The sequence below is a fragment of the Gorilla gorilla genome, chromosome 20, assembly GCF_029281585.2.
Source record: "Gorilla gorilla gorilla isolate KB3781 chromosome 20, NHGRI_mGorGor1-v2.1_pri, whole genome shotgun sequence".
Taxonomy (NCBI): domain Eukaryota; kingdom Metazoa; phylum Chordata; class Mammalia; order Primates; family Hominidae; genus Gorilla; species Gorilla gorilla.
In genome coordinates this window covers 47,738,320-47,763,556 of record NC_073244.2, presented here as the reverse complement: position 1 = coordinate 47,763,556, position 25,237 = coordinate 47,738,320, and the positions used below count along the sequence as shown (strand labels likewise).

The following is a 25,237-nucleotide window of genomic DNA, read 5'->3' as shown; positions in this document are numbered from 1 at the left end:
AATCAACAAATTCACTACCATTTTGAATGTGACTTTCTCCTGACTGGGCATTTGTTTGATAGTTACAGTCTTTGAGTGATTTCCAGACCCTTACAAAGATATTTTAGCTAGTCTCTAGTTGTTTTTTAAGTGTTTCAATAGAGAATAGGGAATTGAAGCTTCCTCAGCTGCCATCTTGCTGATGTTATTCTCATGGTTCTGTTGTTATTTTCCTATTGTCTAATGATTTTCAGCATCTTTCCATGTACTTGTTGACCATTTGTTCATCTTTTATGAAGAAATGTCTACTGAAGTCTTTTGCCAGCTTTTAACTTGGGCTGTTTGTCTTTTTGTTGGGCTGAGTTGTAGGAGTTTTTATGTATTCTGGATGTTAAATGCTCATGAGATATATGATTTGCAAATATTTTTTCACATCATGCAGGCTGTCTTACCAGTTTCTTCTATAATGATTTTTTGATGCACAAAAGCTTTTAGTTTTGATACATCCTAATTCATCAAAATTTTCTTTTGCTGCTTATCCTTTTGGTGTCATCATTTAAGAATCCATTGCCAAATATAGGCCAGATGCAGTGGCTCAGACTGTAATCCCAGCACTTTGGGAGGCAGATATGGGTGGATCACTTGAGGTCAGGAGTTTGAAACCAGCCTGGCCAGCATGGTGAAACCCCGTCTCCTACTAAAAATAAAAAAATTAGCCAGGCATGGTGGCAGGCACCTGTAATCCCAGCTACTCGGGAGGAGGCTGAGGCAGGAGAATCACTTGAACCTGGGAGGTGGAGGTTGCAGTGAGCCGAAATGGCGCCACTGCACCCCACTCTGGGTAACAGAGTGAGACTCCATCTCAAAAAAAAAAAAGAATCCATTGCCAAATATAAGTTCATGATGACTTACCCCTACATTTCCTTCTAAGAATTTTATAGTTTTAGCTCTTATATTTGGGTCATTGATCTGTTTTCAGTTACTTTTTTTATGTGTTATTAAGAAGTGATGCAATTTCGTTCTTTTGCCTGTGGATATTCAATTTTTCTGGCACCATTTGTTGAAAAGACTGTTCTTTCCTTTATTTCATTAGATTGGCATCCTTGTCAAAAATCACTTGACCCTAGCTACACTGGTTTAAATTTTCACTCAGTTCTATTCCATTGATGAATATATCTATCCATATTCCGTGCCCCACAGTCTTGATTATTGTGGTTTTATAGTCAGTTCTGAATTGGGAAATATCAGTCTTCCAGCTTTGTTTTGGCTATTCCGAATCTGTTGCAATGTCATATGAATTTTTTTTTTTTTTTTTGGAGACAGTCTCGCTCTGTTGCCCAGGCTGGAATGCAGTGGCGCGATCTCGGCTCACTGCAACCTCCGCCTCCTTCCAGCACTTCTCCTGCTTCAGCCTCCCAAGTAGCTGAGATTACAGGTGCCTGCCACCACACCAGGCTAATTTTTGTATTTTTAGTAGAGATGGGATTTTACCATATTGGCCGGGCTGGTCTGAAACTCCTGACCTCAGGTGATGTACCTGTCTTGGCCTCCCAAAGTGCTGGGATTACAGGCATGAGCCACCAGGCCTGGCCCTTTTTTTTATTTTTTATTTTTGAGACAAGGTATCACTCCATCACCCAGGCTGGAGTTCAGTGGTGCAATCGCAACTCACTGCAGCCTCAACTGCCTGGGCTCAAGTGATCCTCCCACCCCAGTCCCAGCCCTCACACACCCCCGCCCCCCACCTCCCCAACAGCTGGGACCACAGGTGAGCACCACCATGCCTGGCTAATTTTTTGTATTTTTGGTAGAGACAAGGTTTCACCATGTTGGCCAAGCTGGTCTTGAACTCCTGGGCTCAAGCGATCTGCCTGCCTCAGCTTCCCAAAAGTGTTGGGATAAGTGGTATGAGCCACTACGCCTGGCTTTCGTTTTTAATTGACTTATTGTACTGTACCATTTTAATTCCCTTGTCATTTCTTTTATATAAGCTGATTGTTTTCTTAGCATGTGTTCTGAAGATTACAGTGAATATTTTACATTTACAAATAACTGGTTTGAATTTATAGACTTTGGTCATGGAACTCCAAGACCACTTTCAGGTTCACTGACTGCTAGATGGACTCACACAACTCAGAAAAGTGTTGTTGTTGTTGTTTTCCCACTAGTGAAAGGATCACATTAAAATTAATAAAAGCTGGCTATTCCGGGGCCAGAATTTATCTTCTAGGTGTTAGTCAAGGGCTACAACTTTCTTTGGAGTAGGCAGGGTTTAAACATTCCAGACACTACTACACTCCAGCCGGGGCAAAAGAGTGAGGCTCTGTCTCAAACAAACAAAATTCCAGACCTGTTGAGTCAAAACTGTGCTGCATACTCCTTAGCTTTAATACTATATCCAAAACTCTGTTCCTATACAGTTCTGCTCCTCTTCATGTTGTTTTGTCACAGATTGCATTTTTATACATTGTGTGCTCTTTAACATTGGTTTATAATGACTGTTTTACACATTAGTCTTTTAAATCATATTGGGGAAATAAAGAGGACCTGCAAGCCCAAGATGCAATAGACTTTTGTATTTGCCTATTTAGGTACCTTTATCGTTGTTTTCTTTTCTTTTTTTTTTTTTTTTTTTTTGAGACGGAGTCTCGCTCTGTCGCCCAGGCTGGAGTGCAGTGGCGCAATCTCGGCTCACTGCAAGCTCCGCCTCCTGGGTTCACGCCATTCTCCTGCCTCAGCCTCCCGAGTAGCTGGGACTACAGGCGCCCGCCACCACGCCCGGCTAATTTTTAGTATTTTTAGTAGAGACGGGGTTTCACCGTGTTAGCCAGGATGGTCTCGATCTCCTGACCTCGTGATCCACCCGCCTCGGCCTCCCAAAGTGCTGGGATTACAGGCGTGAGCCACCGCGCCCGGCCTGTTGTTTTCTTTTCTTTCTTTTCTTTTTTTTTTTTTTGAGACAGAGTCTCACTCTGTCACCCAGGCATGAGTGCGGTGGCACAATCTCTGCTCACTGCAACCTCCGCCTCTGGGGTCAAGCAGTTCTCCTACATCAGCCTCCCAAGTAGCTGGGATTATAGGCATGTGCCACCATTCCCAGCTAATTTTTGTATTTTTAGTAGAGATGGGGTTTCACCATGTTGGCCAGGCTTGTCTCGAACTCCTGACCTCATGATCCACCTGCCTTGGCCTCCCAAAGTGCTGGGATTACAGGTGTGAGCCACCGCGCCCGGCCTGTTCTTCATTTTTGTATATGGCTTTGAGTTACTTTCTACTGTCTTTTTATTCCAACTTGCAGGGCTCCCCTTAGCTTTTCTATTATGGCATGTCTTCGAATGAGGTCCCTCAGTTTTTGTTTACTTGGGTATGTTTTAGTTTCTCCTTCATTTTGTTTTTGGTTTCTTTTTTCAACTTTTATTTTCGATTCAGGGGGTACATTTGCAGGTTGGTTAACATGAGTATATTGCATGATGCTGAGATTTGGAGTACAATTGATCTTGTCTTCCAGGTAGTGAACCTAGTACCCAATAGTTTTTCAACTCTTGTTTTTCTCCCTCCCTCCCGCCTCTAGTAGTCGCAGTGTGTATTTTTCCCATATTTATGTCTATTTGTACCCAGTGTTTAGCTCCCACTTAGCAGTGAGAACATGCAGTATTTGATTTTCTTTTTCTGCATTAATGCTTTTAGAATAATGGCCTCCAGCTGCATCCATGTTGCTTCAAAGGACGTGATTTTGTTCTTTTTTATGTATGGTATTCCATGACATATGTATACCACATTTTCTTTATCCAAGCCACTGTTGAGGGGCACCTAGGTTGATTCTGTGTATTTGCTATTGTGAATAGTGCTGTGATGAACATAAGTGCATGTGTCTTTTTTGTAAAATGATTTATTTTCTTTTGGGTATGTACCCAATAATGGGACTGCTGAGTCAAATGATTGTTCTATTTTTAGTTATTTGCAAAATCTCCAAACTGCATCCCACAGTGGCTAAACTAATTTACACTCCCACCAACAGTGTGTAAGCATTCCCTTTTCTCCGCAGCCTCACCAACATCTGTTACTTTTGACTTTTTAACGATAATTGTTCTGACTGATATGAGATGGCTAACTCATTGTGGTTTTGATTTGCATTTCTCTGATGATTAGTGGTGTGGGGCATTTTTAAAAGTATGTTTGTTGGCTGCTTGTATGTCTTTTGAGAAGGGTCTGTTCATATCCTTTACCTACTTTTAGTGGGACTGTTTTCTGCTTGTTGAATTGTTTAAATTCCTTGTAGATTCTGGATATTAGACCTTTGTTAAATGCGTAGTTTGTGAATATTTTCTCCCATTCTGTAGGTTGTTGTTTACTCTGTTGATAATTTCTTTTGCTGAGCGGAAGCTCTTTAGTTAGGTCTCACTTGTCAATTTTTGTTTTGTTTCAGTTGCTTTTGAGGAATTAGTCACAAATTATTTGTCAAGGCTGATGTTTACAAGGGTATTTCCTAGGTTTTCTTCTAGGATTTTTAGTTTTAGTTCTTACATTTAAGCCTTTCATCAAACTTGAGTTAATTTTTGTATATGTTGAAAAGTACGGGTGCAGTTTCATTCTTCTGCATATGCCAGTCATCCCAGCACCATTTATTGAATAGGGAGTCCTTTCCTCATTGCTTATTTTTGTTGACTTTGTCAAAGATCAGTTGGTTGTAGGTGTGTGACTTTCTAGGTCCTCTATTCTATTCCATTGGTCTGTGTGTCTGTTTCCAAACCATTGCGTTTTGGTTACTGTAGCCTTGTAGTATAGCTTGAAGTCAGGTAGTGTGATGTAACCAGCATTGTTCTTTTTGCTTAGGATTACCTTGGCTATTCAGACCCTTTTTTGGTTCCATGTGAATTTTAAAATAGCTTTTTCTAGTTCTGTGAAGAATGTCCTTGGTAGTTTGATAGGAATAGCATTGAATCTATAAATTGCCTTGGGCAGTATGGCCATTTTAATGATATTGATTCTTCCTACCATGTTTTTCCATTTGTGTCATCTGATTTCTTTGAGCAGTGTTTTGTGGTTCTCATTGTAGAGATCTTTCACCTCCCTGGTTAGCTGTATTCTTAGGTATGATATTCTTTTAGTGGCAATTGTAAATGGGATTGTGTTCCTGATTTGGTTCTCGGCTTGACCGTTTTTTCCATCGTCTTACTCTCAATCTCCTTGCAGCTTTGCAGCTGAGTCACCCATAGACAACCTTTTTTTTTTTTTTTGAGACGCAATCTCATTCTGTTGCCCAGGCTGGAGTGCTGTGGTGTGATCTCGGCTTACTGCAACCTCCGTCTCCTGGGTTCATGTGATTTTCCTGCCTCAGCCTCCCGAGTAGCTAGGATTAGAGGCGCACACCACCATGCCTGGCTAATTTTTGGTGTATTTTTAGCATAGGACAGGGTTTCACTGTGTTGGCCAGACTGGTCTCGAACTCCTGACCTCATGATCCACCCGCCTCACCCTCCCAAAGTGCTGGGATTACAGGCGTGAGCCACCGCGCCTGGCACCCATAGACAACTTTCTTAGTCTGTTTGTGCTGCTATAACAAAATACCTGATTTATAAAGAACAGAAATGTATCACAGTTCTGTAGGTTATGAAGTCCAAGATCAAGGCATCATCAGGTTCAAATGTCCTCTTCCAAGGGTGCCTTGATGCTGCATCCTCCAGAAAGGACGTGTGTCCTCACGTGCAAAAGGGAGGACAAGGAAGTCTGCATTGAGCCTCTTTTATGAAGGCTGTAATCCCATTCACAAAGGGAGGAGCCCCTCATCACCTCTTAAAGGCTCCACCTTCTTTTTTTTTTTTTTTCTGGAGACAGAGTGTTGCTCTGTCGCCCAGGCTGGAGGGCACAATTTCAGCTCACTGCAAGCTCCACCTCTCAGGTTCATGCCATTCTCCTGCCTCAGCCTCCTGAGTAGCTGGGACTACAGGCGCCTGCCACCACGCCCGGCTATTTTTTTGTATTTTTTTAGTAGAGACGGGGTTTCACCCTGTTAGCCAGGATGGTCTCGATTTCCTGACCTCGTGATCTGCCCACCTCGGCCTCCCAAAGTGCTGGGATTACAGGCATGAGCCACCGCGCCCGGCCAGGCTCCACCTTCTAATACTATCACATTGGCAACACCTGAATTTTGGAGAGGACATGTTACATTCTGCCCCTGGACCCCTCCTATATTCGTGTCTTTCTCACGTACAAAATACATTCATTTCATTCCAATAGCCCCCAAAGTATTAAAACTCATTACAGCATAAACTTTAAAGTCAGCTTAAAGGTCAGAGTCTCATCTAGGTATTATCTAAATCATGTGGTGATTCATCCTGAGGCAAATTGCTCTCTAGTCCTGTACCTGTGAAACCAAACTAGTTCTGTGCTTCCAAGCTACAATGGAATAATAATGGAATAAGACAGACAGTTCTTTTTTTTTTTCCCCCAGGCTGGAGTGCAATGGTGCGATCTCGGCTCACCGCAACCTCCGCCTCCCGGGTTCAAGCGATTCTGCTACCTCAGCCTCCCAAGTAGCTGGGATTACGGGCATGCACCACCATTCCTGGCTAATTTTTTTGTATTTTTAGTAGAGATGGGGTTTCTCCATGTTGGTCAGGCTGGTCTTGAACTCCCGACCTCAGATGATCCGCCTGCCTCGGCCTCCCAGAGTGCTGGGATTATAGGCATGAGCCACTGCACCCGGCCAGGACAGACATTTCTATTCCAGAACAGATAAATAAGAAAGTATGGGTCACTGGTCTCAAGTAGGTCCAAAACCGAACAGGGCAAACAACAATAAACCTTTAGCCTGGAGAATAATAATCTTTGACTCCTTGTCGCATGTTCCAGACACACTGGGATGGGGGTTGGACCCCAAAGGCCCGAAGGGACCCTGCCACCATGGCTTTGGTGTGCACAGTTCATACTGCAGCTCTCATAGGTTGCAGTCAGATGCCACTGGCTCTCTCCCAGGCCCATGTTGCATGCTGCTGGCTCTACAGGTCTAGGGTTTGGGGAGTGGCACAGCCTCTATGACTCCACTGGACAATGCCCTAGGGGGCACTGTCTGCAGTGGCTCTGCCTCTGTAGTAGGTCTCTATCTAGGCCCTGAGGCTCTCCAAGGCATCGCGTGCCTGTAATCCCAGCTATTTGGGAGGCTGAGGCAAAAGAATTGCTTGAGCCAGGGAGGCGGAGGTTGCAGTGAGCCAAGATCGCACCACTGCACTCCAGCTTGGGCAATACAGTGAGACTCTGTCTCCAAAAAAAAAAAAAAAAAAAAAATCTCTTTGAAGGATGCCATGCTTCCACATCTTGTGCACTCTGCACACTTGCAAAATCAGTACCATGTGGATGCTGAGGTTCACCACTTTGCCCTCCAGAGCAGGGACTAAACTGCACCTGGGCCCACTGGAGCCACAACTACGGCAGCCAAGGAGCACTGTGCCGGGATGTGGGGAGCAGAGAGAGGCAGCCCCGGGCAGCAAGCCCCAAAGTTCCATGAGTGTTCTACGCCCTTCCCTTGAAACCATCCTGCCTTCAAGGCCCTCGCACTGTGGGCCTGTGATGGGAGGAGCAGCCTTGAAGCTCTCTGAAGTGCCATTGGGTTCATTCTCCTATTGTCATGATGAAAACACCTGGCTTCTTTCTAGCCACACTCTGATCAGAAAGTCACTTGGTCACACCCTTGGTTTACTTTCCTAAATACCTTTTTATTTACATGCTTAGGCTGAGAATTTTCAAATCTCTATATTTTGCTTCCGTGTTATAAATACCATCTTTGTATTGTTTCTTCTCACATTTTACTCTGAGTAGTTAAGAGAAGCTGAGCAGCACCCTGAACACTTTGCTGCGTAGAGATTTATTCTGCCAAATATCTTACTTTAGAAACAGCTTCTGATTTATATTGGCTTAATTCAAGTGAGATACAGAAATTTACTCCTATATAACTCTTATTTCCTTTCATCTTCTCTTATAGTAATATTGGTCTTCACATTATATCTACAGATGTTTCAAACTCAACCAATCGTTGTAATTTTTACCTTATATAAATCTATGTTTTTAAAAAAGAGAAGAAAGGAGAACCTTTATACATTTATAACTTTTATTTTATCAATCTGATTTCTCACTTTGGGTTCTCCTCATTTGGTCCAGATGGATTCGAGTTACCATCTGGATTCATTTCCTTAGCCCAGTACAACTTTGCTTTCCCCTGCCTTCTTTGTGTTATTATTAGCAAATATATTACATTTCTGTATGTTATGGGCCCAATAAATACATAAGTACACGTTTCATAAAATTTGTATATCAGTTAAGAGGAGAAGAGATATATATGTATACTGTCTTTTATAATTACATAAAATTGGCTTGCTTCTCTTTTTTTTTTTTTTTTTTTTTTTTGAGACGGAGTTTCGCTCTTGTTGCCCAGGCTGGAGTACAATGGCGTGATCTCGGCTCACCGCAACCTCTGCCTCCCGGGTTCATGTGATTGTTCTGCCTCAGCCTCCCGAGTAACTGGGATTACAGGCATGCATCACCACACCCGGCTGATTTTTTATTTTAGTAGAGATCAGGTTTTTCCACGTTGATCAGGCTGGTCTTGAACTCCCAACCTCAGGGGATCCTCCCACCTCAGCCTCTCAAAGTGCTGGAATTACAGGTGTGAACCAACGCACCCAGCCACTTCTCTTTGTTTTTTCTTATGGATTTGTATTACTGCCTGGGATCACCTGTTTTCAGCCTAAAGAGCTTCCTTGAGTACTTTTTAAGGTCAGTCAGCTAGCAGTAAATTCAGTTTTTATCTGGAAATGTCTTTTCATCTTAAGTTTTGAAATGTTCTTAAGTTTTGAAATATAGGTTTGCTGCATAAGGATAACCACCCCCCTCTGTTTTACTGATATATAATTGACACATACATGTATGTATACACACACATACAAACACACTTTTATCTGTCCATCCATTGATGGACACTTAGGTTTCCATACCTTGGTTATTATGAATAATGCGGCCATGAAAAGGACTGCAAATATCTCTTCAAGTTACTGACTTGGCCATGTGTGGTGGCTCACACCTGTAATTCTGGCACTTTGGGAGGCCAAGGTGGGTAGATCACGAGCTCAGGAGTTTGAGACCAGCCTGGCCAACATGGTGAAACCCTGTCTCTACTAAAAATACAAAACTTAGCTGGGCATGGTGCCACACGCCTGTAATCCCAGCTACTCAGGAGGCTGAGACAGGAGAATTGCTTGAACCTGGGAGGTGGAGGTTGCAGTGAACTGAGATTGCGGCACTGTACTCCACGGTGGGTGAAAGAGCAAGACTCCATCTTGGTGCAGGGGGAAAAGAGTTATTGACTTCATTTCTTTTGGCTGTATAGCCAGAAGCAGGATTGCTGGATTGTATGGTTGTCCTATTTTTAAGTTTTTGAGGAGCCTCCATACTCTTTTTCAGAAGGACTGTACCAATTTACATCCCTGACAGTGTACAAGGCTTCCCTTTTTTCCATATCCTTGTCAACATTTTTTTTCTTTCTTGTCTTTTTGGTAACAGCAGTCCTATCAGGTGTGAGGTGATATTTCATTGTGGTTTTGATTTGCATTTCCCTGATGTTTAGTGATATTGAGCGCCTTTTTATATACCTGTTGACCATTTGTATATCTTCTTTGCAAAAATGTCTATCAGGTTCTTTGCTTATTTTTTTAATTGGATTTTTTTTTTTTTTTGCTATTGAGTTGAATGAATTTCTTATATATTTAGATATTAACCCCTTGTCAGATATATAATTTGCACATATTTTCTCCCACGCTGTAGAATGTCATTTCACTTTTTAAATTGTTTATTTTGTAGAAGCTTTTTAATTTTATTTGGTCCCATTTCTTTGTTTTTGCTTTTGTTTCCAGTGCTTTTGGTGTTATATTTTAAAAAATCATCGCAAGACCAATGTCAAGAGCTTTACTATGTTTTCTTCTAGGATTTTTATAGTTTCAGGCCTTATATTTAAGACTTTAATCCATTTTGAGTTAATTTTTGTAAGTGGTGTGAGGTAGGGGGTCACTTCATTTTTTTATGTGTTGATGGATTTAGGATTCTGGGTTGAAGGATTTTGTGTGTGTGAGTACTTTGTATATATCATCCCACTGCCTTCTGGCCTTCATTTTTTTCTGATGAGAAATCAGCAGTTAATACTTTTGTATTAGTTTCACTTCTAGCCTGCAGTTTCCTTTTACTGCTTTCAAGATTTTCTCCATTTCTTTCTTTGGATTTCAGTGCTTTTATAATGATGCATCTATGTTTGGATCTCTATGCATTTATCCTGCTTGGTGTTTGTTGAGCTTCCTGGATGTGCAGTTTAATGTTTTTCAATAAATTTGGGAATTTCAAATCCATTATTTCTTTGTAAATTTTAAATCCTTTTTTTTCTCTCTCACCTCTCTTCTGGTACTCCTGTTTATATCAGTGTGGTTAATGGGGTCCCACATTTCTCTGAGATGTTAATTTGTCTTGTTTTCTCTCTGTTCATCAGATTACACCATTGCTATTAATCTGTCTTCAACTTTGCTAATACTTCTGCCAGTTCATATCTACTATTGAGTCCTTCTAGTGAAAATTTCATTTCAGTTATTATACTTTGTAACTTAAGAATTTCCATGTTTATTTTTAATAATTTTTATCTCTGTTGATATTCTCCTTTTGATGCAACATTATGATCATAGCTACATTTACTTCTTTATGGTTTCCTTTGTCTACCTGAATATGTATTATAGTGTATAATTTGAAGTCTTTGCCTGTTTATAATTTGAAGTCTTTGCCTGTTAAATCTGGTTGCTCTCACGAGCAGTTTCTGTTGTGGGCTTCTTTTCCAGTGTGTGAATCATACTTTCCTGTTTCTTTGCCTGTCTCTTGTTTGTGGAAAGTGGACATTATAGACAATTGTTGGAACTCCAGTACTTTTGTCCACACCCTCTGCCTCAGGGCTTGTTATTGGTACTTGCTTATTTACCTGCTTAGTGACTGTAATATGGTTTGGCTCTTGTATCTCCACCCAAAACTCACCTTGAATTGTAATAATCCCCACATGTCAAGGGCAGGACCAGGTGGAGATAATTGAATCATGGGGGTGGTTTCCCCCATACTGTTCTTGTAATAGTGAGTGAGTTCTCACAAGAGCTGATGGTTTTATAAGGGGCTTCCCCCTTAGCTCGGCTCTCATTCTGTCTCCTACCACCCTGTGAAGAGGTGCCGTCTGCCATGATTGTAAGTTTCCTGAGGCCTCCCCAGCCATGCAGAACTGTGAGTCAATTAAGCCTCTTTCCTTTGTAAATTACCTAGTCTTGGGTGTATCCTTATAGCAGCATGAGAATGGACTCTCTGGATTATTTTAGTGAAGTCTGTTCCCACCATGTTGTAAAATCTCTGATGTTGCTCATTGGGAGTACAGCCTTGCCTACTTTTACAGACAGCATTAGATGATAGTGGTTTTGACAGGGCTGTCTTTGAGCATCTCCCTGACCACCCCCAGCTGTTAAGCACCACTAATTGCAACTTATGGCAGTATTGCTTTCATAAGTGCCCTGGAGTATACATTGCTTCACAGGCTAATGTAATCAAACTGGGGCTTTTTTGAGGTCAGTGTTTGAGATTTGTTCTGACAATAGAATGTCTTCCCAGGTGTCTCTCAGTTTCTGTCTGGCAAACAAGCCACCCTACAGTATAATATACATCTCTAATCTATCAACCTCCTCCCAATTGCCCTTCACCAAAAGTTTCAGTTTTTGACATTGCCCTTAGGTTTAAACTTCTCCACATTCTGTTGCAAGTCAATTCAGTTCCTTTGAGGAGCAATACAGAACTCTGTTCTGTGGCCTGCTTCTCCCCCTGGACAAAATCTCAGAGCCACCATTCTAGTGCTGGAGGTAGGGACAATGGCGTGCGTCTCTCTGAGTGATTCCCCTGCTTTAGGAGCTGAGTGCTTGGTAGATGGCAGATGGGGCAGCAGCCAGGTCTCCCTGGCTTGCCTGTTTGGGCATGGAACACTTGCCCCGGGAGCCAGGACACAACACTCGGAAACCTCAGTATACTCAGCAGTACCACATCCAAGTTAAAGCCTACATTTCATGTTTTGGGGCTAGGCAGAGGAAGGGAGTCCTCATTCTTCAGCTGTGCAACAGGTAACTGGGGCAGAGTGAAAAGTGATGATGTCTTACGCCACCTAGGAAGATAGCTATCCGACTGGGGCAAGGGTTGAGAAGTGGTGAAGAAGCCCCGTGCCCTTGGCTATCCTGTCTGGAGTGGAGTCTTTCTCACCAAGATAGAATGGACAATGGAGGGCTCAGGTTTGGTTCACAGAGTCTAGACTCTAAGAGTTCTTAACATGTTTTTTGAGATTCTCTTAAACTAATTGTTTCTTCATTTGCTGTACATTCCTAGCACCATTTCCAGAGACTTTAAATGGTGGTTCTTTCTTAAAAAATAATTTTTACAGTTTCATTGGGGATCATGTCCATGGAGCTCCTCATGCTGTCATGCCAGAAGTGGAATTCCCTGACCAATTCTTTACAGTTCTAACCATGGACCATGTAAGTTAACTATTTCTCTTTTCTTTGTGATATTTCCTTTTTCTGATTCTTCCTACCAAACACCTCTGTCAAAGAACCTGTACCACAACCCCATACTTCTTCGCTTTCTAGTAAGGGCTGGAGTCTAACAGCACAGTGTCCCTCCTGTGTGCCTCTATTCCCCAAAGAATGTTCAACACTCCTATGTGTTCAGTCCTCTGTCAAGAGCAGATATAAAGCAAAAGTTGAATCCCTAGACTTTTCCTTGTCATATTCTTGGATAGGGAAAAAGCAGATGGATCTGTTTGATAATTGGGCATACTCTGACCTTCTCCACAGACTTGAGTTTCCAGGTAGATTGATTTGATGTTGAATGGCCTCAAGTCATACAAAATGATGATGATTGTAGACGCAGAATTGGAGAAGACCTTCTCTAACCTAAACGTTGGAATATAATTAAGGCTATTATATTTTTAACAAGAAAACTACTCTGTAGCCACTAAAAAACACTTACTAAAAACTTTATCGCTGGAAGTAATAATTGTTATTATATAATGTGAAATAATACGTCACATAGTAATGAACTTGGAGCTACAAGAAATCTTTAATTTTGTTCATACCCCATTTTCAAAGTTAGATATTTTTCTCCTGTACAGGGGAATGACAGTATAGAAACTTACCTTTATTGATGATTCATGAGGCAGGCACATAGCATGAAATGTGCTTGTATATAGTACTTCTTTTAATTTGTAAACTGGTTATTAATTTCCAGACATGGTTGGCTAAATAAGAGATCCCATAAGTATGCAGAAAGATTTCAGTGGATCAAAGGGAGTCTTGAAAGATGATAGTCTGGTTTGGAAGCACTAATTTCCTTACTTCCCATGTCACAGTCTTCTTTTGGCCTCCTTGTTTACTGTCCAATCCCCTTGCTATAAGGCAATTCCTCTTGTCTTTTTCTCAAAAATATTTCCTTAAATTTTACCTGTAATGTACGGGTTTGTTGTTTCAGGAACTGGTGACACTCAGGGATGTGGTCATCAACTTCTCTCAGGAGGAATGGGAATATCTGGATTCTGCTCAGAGGAACTTGTACTGGGATGTGATGATGGAAAACTACAGCAACTTACTCTCACTGGGTAAATTTATCTGCCTCAAATGACTTAGAATATACTCTCTAGACTATCAGCTGATATTCAGTGAACTCAAGGCTATGTTTTGTTTTGTTTTTGAGATGGAGTCTCACTCTGTCACCCAGGTTGGAGTGCAGTGACATGATCTTGGCTCACTGCAACCTCTGCCTCCCGGGTTCAAGCGATTCTTCTACCTCAGCCTCCCGAGTAGCTGGGATTACAGGAGCCCGCCACTATGCCCATCTAATTTTTTGTATTTTTAGTAGAGACAGGGTTTCACCATGCTGGCCAGGCTGGTCTTGAACCCCTGACCTTGTGATTCGCCCACCTTGGCCTCCCAAAGTGCTGGGATTACAGGTGTGAGCCACTGCGCCGTCCTCAAGGCTATGTTTTAAGAAACTAGGTGAACTTCTGATTTCAAAGGCATGCTTTCAGTATTGTTGTGTTGCAAATGACATCTCCATTAGTCTTTAACATTCTTCATGATATTCTTACCTTCTTAGGCCCTTCGTATAATTTCTACCTTCTTTGATACCAAGGAGCTGGATTTGACTTATGGGACACATACAGCATATCATTGAGACATTACAGGTTGAGTATCCCTTATCCAAAATACCTCGGATGAGAGTGTTTTGGATTTGGGATTTTTTTTCAGATTTTGGAATATCTGCATATACATAATGAGACATCTTAGGGATGGAACCCAATTGAAACACAAAATTCATTTGTGTTTCATGTACACTTTATACACATAGACTGAAAGTAATTTTATACAATGTTTTTAATAGTTTTGTGCATGAAACAAAGTTTGTGTTAAGTAGTTATGTGTATTTCACTTGTAGCATCATGTCAGTGCTCAAAAAGTTTAGGATTTTGTAGCTGAATTTCAGATCGTAGATTCGGCATGTACAACCTGTACATTGTGTTTGAGGTCAGAATTGCTATAAATACTTTATATTCTTACCTGCCTTCTGGGAGAACTTTTAACATACTGTGTGTCCTGATTTGTTATAATCGTTAAAAGAATCTCTACAATTTATATATTGATGGACTGATAAAGAGTTCATATTCATTTCCTCCCACCTGCTTTATGGCTAAAGAACTTTACATTTAACATTAAATTAGTATTCCACCAAGGACCTTTTAATAGCTCAGAAAGTTACTAACTTTCCTCTCAGCTTCCATAGTTCTTGCCTTCTACTTGGCCCCATCCTAAGCACTTTACATAATTGACTCTTGGCTGGGCGCGGTGGCTCATGCCTGTAATCCCAGCACTTTGGGAGGCCGAGGTGGTGGGTGGATTGCCTGAGCTCAGGAGTTCGCGACCAACCTGGGCAACACGGTGAAACCCCATCTCTACTAACATACAAAAGAATCAGCTGGGCATGGTGGCATGTGCCTGTAGTCCCAGCTACTCAGGAGGCTGAGGCAGGAGAATTGCTGGAACCCGCTTGAACTTGGGAGGTAGAGGTTGCAATGAGCCAAGATTGCGCCACTGCACTCCAGCCTGGGCAACAGGGCAAGACTCCATCTCATAAAAAAAGGACTTGTTTAATTCTTACAATAACTCTGTGATATAAGTGCTATTTGTATTATTGTTGTACAGAAGAGGTTGCTTACAACAGAGAGTATTTAGGTACTTCTGCAAGGCTACACAGCCACTTAATTGCAGAGGTAGGCTTTCTACCCAGGCAATCTGGCACCAAAGACAGTATTTTTTAACTGTTATACTGCTTCTCCAGACAAAGAATTAGTATGGGTTTAAATAACATAAGAGCTTTCTTTACCTGTCTAGTCTCTTTATACTTGATAATTCTGTGGTTACTCTAAGGTGAGTGTTTTTGCAGTTCCCTCACATTTCTCTTTTCTGACATCTTTATCAATATAATTTTGATTTTATTTAGTAAAACTTTAGCCAATTCTCAAAGCTGTATTTTAAAAATTGGCTATAATAAAAAAATACATTGTTACATTTCTTTGTTGTAAGCAGTCTTCCATTTCTAATCCAATTGAGATCACCTTACTGGAGGAAGGGAAGTTGCTCTATAGAGTTTATGGGATGTGAAAGAAGACAGGTCCAGGTGAGTGATGGCCAATCTGTGATAGAAAGTCATTGCCAAAGCACAAAGCCCATCTGGTCCAGGAGGGAGATTAGCCCCTGTGATTCTGTTGGGAAAATCCCTTCAAAAGCCTGTGGGTTTTTATTTTGATGTTGTTGTTGTTGTTGTTGTTGTTGATTTTATTGATTGATTTTTTTGAGACAGTCTCGCTCTGTCACCCAGGCTGGAGTGCAGTGGCACAATCTCAGCTCGCTGCAACCTCTGTCTCCTGGGTTCATGCCATTCTGTCTCAGCCTCCCGAGTAGCTGGGACTACAGGCGCATGCCACCACGCCCGGCTAATTTTTTGTATTTTTAGTAGAGATGGGGTATCACCGTGTTAGCCAGGATAGTCTCAATCTCCTGACCTCGTGATCTGCCCGCCTTGGCCTCCCAAAGTGGTGGGATTACAGGTGTGAGCCACTGCACCCAGCCCAGACTGTGTTTTTTTTGTTTGTTTGTTTTAAAAAAAGAAACAAAAGCCTGGCACTTGGAGGAAATTAAGATCTTCAGTGCCACCAACTGTTTTCCAGTTCATCTTGTATTTAGACTTATGTATGTATATATTGACCAAAAAAAAATGCTCATTCATATTCTCAATATTTATTCAGGTCTACATTGAGACAGATATCAGTACAATGGTGAACAAGACCAATACAGACCCTGCTCTCATGGAATTGACATACTAGGTCTTGAGATGTATAATAAACAAGTAAACAGATAAGTAGAGAACATATATAGTGATATGTATAAGAATAAAGGGATGGCGTATGATGGAGAAAGAGCTAATTCAGACAGTGTGGTCAGAAACCAATCTCTGTGGTCTTAATTTGGCATTTTATAGATACACAGTTCCTTTTCAGTGATTCACCTAATGTTTTTGCAATTGGAAGTCCTCATTGGAATCAATGTGTTTCAATTTGTCATTCATTTTATATATTAGTTGCTGTCATGTTCTTTGGTAAACTTTCGTAATTCTAGTAGGAAAGGCAAAGAGGCTTTTTTTATTATATGTCTTTTATATTACTGTAAGTAAGTAGCCACCTCAAGTGGTGCACTAGAAATTTTCATACCTTCTATTAAGTCTCATTATGTTTATTGATTTTATTGGTTCGGTATACATTAGCCCACCAGAGTCTGATTTTTGATGTCCAGCTGTATGACTATTGGATGAAATTTTGATATACTGATACCATGTTTCTTATGGTGATTTCTGTGTGCTTTGGCTTTATCCTTTAACCTTTGAATTTATTCTCACTTTTTGTCAAAAGCTTATCCAAGGCTCATTCCATACCCTCCCTACCCCAGACCCAGCATTGAATTGGATATGAGTGCATTTTTCTGGTTTTGTTTAGTTTAGCATGTTTCAGTACATAAACTTTTTTCCCCTCATTTGACTCTTGTATTGTCAAAATGGTGGCACTTTAGCTCCCGCAAACTATTTTTGTGTCCCTTTGATGTGACCCACTGTTGTAAAACTTTTTTCTTTCTGGCAAAACATTACAGGTTACATCTCATACCTCCCCTGGTCCAGATCATGATTCAGGTCTTTGTTCTAGGATTCCTGGCTTATTATCTGGTTTATTTCAATGACAAGGACAATAAGGCATGGTTATGATTTTTTTGTTTCATGGAGTGAGTGAACATTTTATCTCATTCCAGGAATTTGTTTTTTTCCAACTATTGTTGCTTTTTGGGTTGGTTTTAAATATTCCTTTACCAAGAAATTCATTCATTAGTCTACATTTTCAGCTTTATTAGCATAGGAGTCTTAATAACATTTTGTGTATGTTTTCATCACATAGTGATTGTTTGCTAATTCCTCACCTTTTCTTTAGGTCACTGTTCTTTTGTCTTTAGTAGGATATATACATTGGTTATTTTTACTTTTTTTAAAAAAAGCATTTAAGTTTTTACTTTTTATGAGACAAATGTATTTGCGTTCTATAGATGTCAGTTAGAAATGTTTTCAACATCATGGTTCTCTACAAACTTTGTGATTTCAGTTACATTTCCACATTGACTCAACAGTTATTTAATAGTGAGCTTCTTTTTTTTTTAAGACGTAGTCTCACTCTGTTGCCCAGCCTGGAGTGTGGTGGCGGTCTCAGCTCACTGCAACCTCCGTCTCCCAGGTCTGAGCGATTCTCCTGCCTCAGCCTCCCAATTAGCTGGGATTACAGGCATGTGCCACCATGCCTAAGTTTTTTTGTATTTTTAGTAGAGACGGGGTTTTGCCATGTTGGCCAGGCTGCTCTCAAACTACTGACCTCAAGTGATCCACACACCTTGGCCTCTCAAAATGCTGGGATTACAGATGTTACAGCTACTGCACCCAGCCTAGTAGAGAGCTTCTTTATTTCTAACTGAAACTTCTTTTGATTTACTGATACTGGCACTCAAATCTGGTTTTAATGTTGTCGTCAGATATTGATGCCTGCATTATTTCATCTTATACATAATTAAGTCACAGAAAATTATTCCTGCCCTTTATCATGCAGTGTTTATGTGTTGCTCTGAGTTTTCCTCAGGCATTCCCTTCTCTCAATGTTGGCCTCCAGATGATGTCCATAAAATCCTTTGCTACAAAGTGCCTTCCAATCTTGTCTACCTAGACCACCTTCTTCATATGATTCTGTTAACATATTCTCCTTTTCACACATAAGCCCTTGCTCAGAACTGTGTAAGTCTAACAGTAGTTATAATTATATTCAGATATTATTTTAATATCTGAAATATATTTTTGGAAAGTACAGCATTAGTTGACTTTTGCTATAAGAAAATGGAAAGGAATATCTGTAAAAGAAGATAAAAGAAAAAATAGAGGAAGGTTTTAGGAGGACGGCGGAGTAAATGTAAATATGCTGTTGAAGAGAAGTAAATAACACATCCCGATTGTATTTCTTCATTCCACATGTCAATCATGGCTCTGCATAAGAGAGAATAAGTAATAGTGGTGGACAATATGTGTAGGTGGAGAAGCAGTTGGAAAATAAATACATATGAATGTTCGCCATATTTATGTATCTTACTGTATTATAAATATACATAAGTAATCACTAATACAATGTGAGGGTTGGGAGGCATTGATAACTGGCATTATTCTTATAGTTACATAATTATTTTGATAATTATTGTTTTCTAGTGACTTATCTTTGTATATATACTTTTATTTTTATTTAGATTCATTCATACAGTGATTTACTTTTCCTCTAATTAATTATCATATACTGTGTCCTTAGGTCTTGTTATACATTGGCACATGAAAATTTATTACATTTGTCCTTGTGGAATTTAAGGAATAAGGAAGTAAATGGTGTAAGAGAAAAGTACTGAATACACAACTGAAAAATATATATGAGGGTAAGGCACTAGATATGGGATTAGAAACAGAAATGAAGTTATTTAGGGTCAACTAATATGCCCTTTCTGAGGGTATCTTGAGACTTTAACAAAGAAAAGAAGCTGGCATACAAAGAGACCATTTATGTGAAATGAAATGTCCTGTGGATAGCTCTAAATGATAGGAAATTTGTTTTGATCTAGGAGATGAAAAATGATTAGGAGAATGCGTTAAAATGAGGTGGTTTTTTTTTTTGAGACGGACTCTTGCTCTGCTGCCCAGGCTAGAGTGCAGTGGTGCAATCTCAGCTCCCTGCAGCCTCCACCTCCTGGGTTCAAGCAATTCTTGTGCCTCAGCCTCCCGAGTAGCTGGGACTACAGGTGCATGCCATCACGCCCAGCTGTTTGTATTTTAGTAGAGGCAGGGTTTCACTGGTCGCAAAGTTCTGAGCTCAGGTAACCCACCCACCTTGCCCTCCCAGAGTGCTAGGATTACAGGCATGAGCCAACACGCCCAGGCAAAATGAGGTCTTAACAAACTGCACCTTGTTATTATCCTCGGTAAAGTGTATTTTTGGGGAGGAAAACCACAAAAGTGTTAGTATATATGGATTATCAAATTTTGATCTGCATTAGCATTACCTCTACAAGATGCTAATGACTAGTTCTACATCTACAGATTTTGATTCTGTTTAACCAAAGAGCTTACCAGGTGATGACCAACACACAAATTTCAGATCCACTGACTTAATCTGTTACCTTTATCACAGTCCTCATAATCTTTATGTTCTGCTGTTACTCTGTGAGCTCTCTTTATCTTTCATGACAGTATTTTAACCAATTCATGTATATGGTGAATTATTCTTAAATTGTCTCTTCTTTCCATAACTGTTTTATTTTTGTAGTACATGAAAATTATTTTTTCCTTTCTTTCAGATTTGGAGTCCAGGAATGAGACTAAGCAGTTATCTGTAGGAAAAGATATTATTCAAAACACTGGTTCTCAGTGGGAGGTAATGGAAAGTAGCAAGTTATGTGGCCTTGAAGGTTCCATTTTCAGAAATGACTGGCAAAGCAAAAGCAAGATTGAAGTACAAGGACCTGAAGTGGGATATTTCAGTCAAATGAAAATCATCTCTGAAAATGTGCCCAGTTACAAAACTCATGAATCTCTTACTTTACCTCGGAGAACTCATGACAGTGAGAAGCCCTATGAATACAAGGAATATGAGAAGGTCTTCAGTTGTGACTTAGAGTTTGATGAATATCAGAAAATACATACTGGTGGAAAAAACTATGAATGTAATCAATGTTGGAAAACCTTTGGGATAGATAACTCCAATATGTTACAACTGAATATTCATACTGGTGTGAAACCTTGTAAATATATGGAATATGGGAATACATGTAGTTTTTATAAAGACTTTAATGTATACCAGAAAATTCATAATGAGAAGTTCTATAAATGTAAGGAATACAGAAGGACCTTTGAAAGAGTTGGAAAAGTTACTCCACTTCAAAGAGTTCATGATGGTGAGAAACACTTTGAATGCTCATTCTGTGGGAAATCCTTTAGAGTGCATGCACAACTTACTCGACATCAGAAAATCCATACTGATGAGAAAACTTACAAATGTATGGAATGTGGCAAGGACTTCAGATTTCATTCACAGCTTACCGAACATCAGAGAATTCATACTGGTGAGAAACCCTACAAATGTGTGCACTGTGAGAAGGTTTTTAGAATTAGTTCACAGCTCATTGAACATCAGAGAATTCACACTGGTGAGAAACCTTATGCATGTAAGGAATGTGGGAAGGCTTTTGGAGTATGTAGAGAACTTGCTCGTCATCAGAGAATTCATACTGGTAAGAAACCCTATGAATGCAAAGCATGTGGAAAGGTCTTTAGAAATAGTTCATCCCTGACTAGACATCAGAGGATTCATACTGGTGAAAAACCCTATAAATGTAAAGAATGTGAGAAAGCATTTGGAGTAGGTAGTGAACTTACTCGACATGAAAGAATTCACAGTGGTCAAAAACCTTATGAATGTAAGGAGTGTGGAAAGTTCTTTAGACTTACGTCAGCCCTTATTCAACATCAAAGAATTCATAGTGGTGAGAAACCTTATGAATGTAAGGTATGTGGGAAGGCCTTTAGACATAGTTCAGCCCTTACAGAACATCAGAGAATTCATACCGGAGAAAAACCCTATGAATGTAAGGCATGTGGGAAGGCCTTTAGACATAGTTCATCCTTTACCAAACATCAGCGCATTCATACTGATGATAAACCCTATGAATGTAAGGAGTGTGGGAATTCCTTTAGTGTTGTTGGGCATCTTACTTGCCAACCGAAAATTTACACTGGTGAGAAATCATTTGACTGAAATAAATGTATAAAGTGGTTTTTTATTTCTGATTTTCACAGGAAAATACTGTGGATGGATTTAATAGGTAATCAAGGCAATTCAGTATCTCCCTCTCTTAAAGTCTGTTTTTAGACTTCATGGTCATTCTGTATGTAGACACAGAATTGCTTAGTCATAGCTGATATATACGTATAGCTTTGTTAGATGTTGCCAAATATTTCTCCTTTTTATGTTAAAAAGTTTTTTTCATGAGTTTCTCATCCTGGCATGTTTTGTTTACAATAGCTTTTGATGTTTGTATTATTGCTCTTTTGACTATTCAGTTTTTTAATTGTAATATTACTTCAATATCTTTTCTGCATTGTAATTCTTTGCTTGTGATATCTATACTTACTTATTTTCCTCCAGAGAGTTAGAACTCCTAGTCAGATACAATATATTTTTACAGTCTTACAGCTCATCATTTTGTGTAATGTTCTTATTTTGTTTTGTTTTGAATGATAGAAGTGTGATCTCCTTTCCATTTTCATCAAATTGTTGACTTCTCTTTAAATTTCTACTTTATTTTGATACAACATATTCCCCCAAAAAAAACACATACATAGGAACTGGTTATATTCCACCATAACACACACACACACACACACACACACACACTATGTACATATAGTGTATATACACATATAGTGTATATAGTGTATGTGTGATGTATACTATATATATCACATATACTATATGTGTGTATATAGTGTGTGATGTATATGTGTGTGATGTATACTATATATACTCACACATGCACTACATAACACACTATATATATACACACACACAATATATGTATATATAGTATATACACTATATACTGGGCACTATATATATATAGTGTGTATGTGTGTTCTATTGGAATATAACCAGTTCCTTTAAGCAGTCTTTTTACCTGCAGGCTATACCAACCAGGATCCAAATGAAGAGAACTCTTTTAAATATTTGATAAAACTACTCACCCAGTAAGTCTCTTAAAATTTATCATTCTCTTAAAGTATCACTCTAAAATTTGTCAAACACCTTTAAAAGGGGAGAAAAAATGATCACTGAACTTACATTAAGAGAATTTACAACTATATATTAACATGGCTTCAGTTGTTTTTTTAATCTATTATCATTATTTTTCTTTTTATTCCCTCTCAGAGTTGACTTACTAGGTTTGGGCATTTCAACAATCAGCAGACCTTCTTTGGTTTAACTAATCTCATTTAACTCCAAAATCATCTCTCTCTTAGTACTGCTGACTTGGTTATGCAGTCAGTGAGATCACGAGCCACTGGTTATTGGATTTTTTTTTTTTTTTTTAGACAGAGTTTTGCTCTTGTTGCTTAGGCTGGAGTGCAGTGGCGCAGTCTTGGCTCACCTCAACCTCTGCCTCCCGGGTTCAAGCTATTCTCCTGCTCAGCCTCCTGAGTAGCTGGGATTACAGGCATGCACCACCACGACCGGCTAATTTTATATTTTTAGTAGAGATGGGATATCTCTGTGTTGGTCAGTCTGGTCTCGAACTCCCGACCTCAGGTGATCCACCCGCCTCAGCCTCCCAAAGTGCTGGGATTACAGGCATGAGCCACCGCACCCAGCCTGGTTATTGGATTTATTTATTTATTTTGAGATAGAGCCTTGCACTGTCACCAGGCTGGAGTGCAGTGGTGTCATCTCAGCTCACTGCAACCTCCACCTCCCAGGTTCAAGCGATTTCCCTGCCTCAGCCTGCCAAGTAGCTGGGATTACAGGCATGCGCCACCATGCCCAGCTAATTGTATTTTAGTAGAGATGGAGTTTCACCACGTTGGCCAAGACAGTCTCGATTTCCTGACCTCGTGATCCCCCTGCCTCTGCCTCCCAAAGTGCTGGGATTACAGGCGTGAGCCACCACGCCTGGCCGGTTATTTGATTTTTATAAGAAAATTTTACTATTATTTTCAGATAAATTTATGTCACTGTCATTCATTACATTTTAATTTTTGAAACTGATGTCTTTCCCAGAATTTATGTACTCTATAACGGTGTGAATGATTACCAGTATTAAGCCATTTTCTCATCTGATATATTGAGCTATGTTTTATGTAAGTATTGCTTATTCAAGTAGTTTTAAAAGATATGTAATTGGTTGTTGTTTCATGTCCTACACAGTAAGAACAAGAGTATGTTAACCTTTTTGTCAGGATATTTGCTATTTCATATCTTTGAAATAGAGTAGTAGCTCTATTTCTAAACTAAATTCTATTTATGTAACAACACAGCTAATTTACTCTTGGATCTCATTCTACCTTTTTATCCTGAGTTACCATCAGTGCTGATGTTCCTCTTTTGGGTATAGTTCTCCAGGAGAACTTGTCCTATATTTCTTTGTGTGTGTTTTTTTCCTTCCAGCTTAAACAAATTAAAACTAAATATCTAAACCTTGTATGCAGACATTAAAATTAGTGAGAGAAACAAAATATCCTTGTGTCTTGGCTTTTACTTTTTGAAGTCATTAACAAATAATAAATTAATGAATAAAATGTATCATTATGTTTTCCTTGTTTGTAGTTACAGCTATATTTTTATCATATTAACATTTTTCACTTAACTTTGTAATGAACTTATGGCATTTCACACTTACTTGAAACCATAATATAATTATTATTGGTGGTATTACTGTTTGGTTTTTACTATTTTTACTCAAAAACATAAAACTTCACCATTCTTTCCATTTTCATTTGCCCCTTTATTCTTTCTGACTTTTCTCTAGCCTGCATAGGAGCTTTATTCTCATATTCAATAGGATAGGATATTGCAGTCTCATCCTGTTTTCTGCTGTCCTGCACCATTAAATTTTTTATGTCCTGAAGGAATTCAATTTAATGGCGACTAATATATGTATGTTAGGGACAGGTAAAGAGTCTGTGACTGAGATTTCTGGAGTTATATAACCCACTGCGCCACCCCCCACCCCAACTCCAACTTGCCAGAATTTACCCCTTAACCTGCAATGTGATTGTATTTGGACATAGGGCAATGAGGACATAAGAATGTGATTCTAATTTGATACAAATGGTGATCTTATGAGAAGAGGAAGGAGAGACGTCTCTCCCTATGCTCACACACAAAGGGAAGTCCACATGAGGACACAAGGAGAAGCCAAGAGAGCCCTTACCAGGAATTAAACCTGCTAATCCCTATTTTAATTAGAACAGTGAGAAAATAAATATCTGTATTTAAGCCTCACAGTCTATGGCATTTTCTTACAACACCCTAAGCAAACTAAGACAGTTGTTGGTACTGAGAAGTGGGGTGCTGCTATAACAAATAACTAAAAATGTGCAAGTCCAAGCTTTGGAACTGGGTGGTGGGCAAATAGGCTGGAAGAATTCTGAGGGTGGATGCTAGAAATACGGATGTAAAAATGATTCTGGGGAGGACTCAAAAAAAAAAATAGAACCACTGGAGAGAAAGCTTCCATTTTAAAGAATACTGTCATGAACGGTATTCATGTTAAAGAAACAATCATGAACAAAATGTTGGTAGAAATATGGACATTTAAGGCCATAATGTTTTAGTCTCAGAAATGAGAAACAGGTTATTGTAGCAAGGAACTTGGCTGAATCATGTTCTAGTGTTTTGTGGAAGGTAGCGCTGCCAACCAATGAAAACTGAATAGTAGCGGAGATTTCTAATTATTGAACTTGTGGCTTGGGTTCCCTTTATTGCGCATATAAAACA

General features: G+C 39.6%; 1 protein-coding gene across 7 annotated transcripts in view; it reads left to right on the top strand.

Annotated features, from left to right (window-relative positions):
* The window catches only part of ZNF529 (zinc finger protein 529), a 59,522-nt gene extending 35,549 nt beyond the window's left edge, over positions 1-23,973 (top strand). For 4 of the 7 annotated variants that reach the window (XM_019015314.4, XM_063701848.1, XM_055369145.2 and 1 more), the window contains 3 exons: positions 12,464-12,557; positions 13,549-13,675; positions 20,046-23,973. In XM_019015314.4, coding sequence (XP_018870859.1) covers positions 12,504-12,557; positions 13,549-13,675; positions 20,046-21,502 — 1,638 coding nt within the window. In that variant the 5' untranslated portion in view covers positions 12,464-12,503 and the 3' untranslated portion in view covers positions 21,503-23,973. Of the gene's footprint in view, positions 1-12,463; positions 12,558-13,548; positions 13,676-16,378; positions 16,480-19,009; positions 19,131-20,045 lie in introns of those variants that run through there. The other 3 variants (XM_055369148.2, XM_019015316.4, XM_055369146.2) reach the window with 3 other exon arrangements.
* Positions 23,974-25,237: the final 1,264 nt, after the last annotated feature.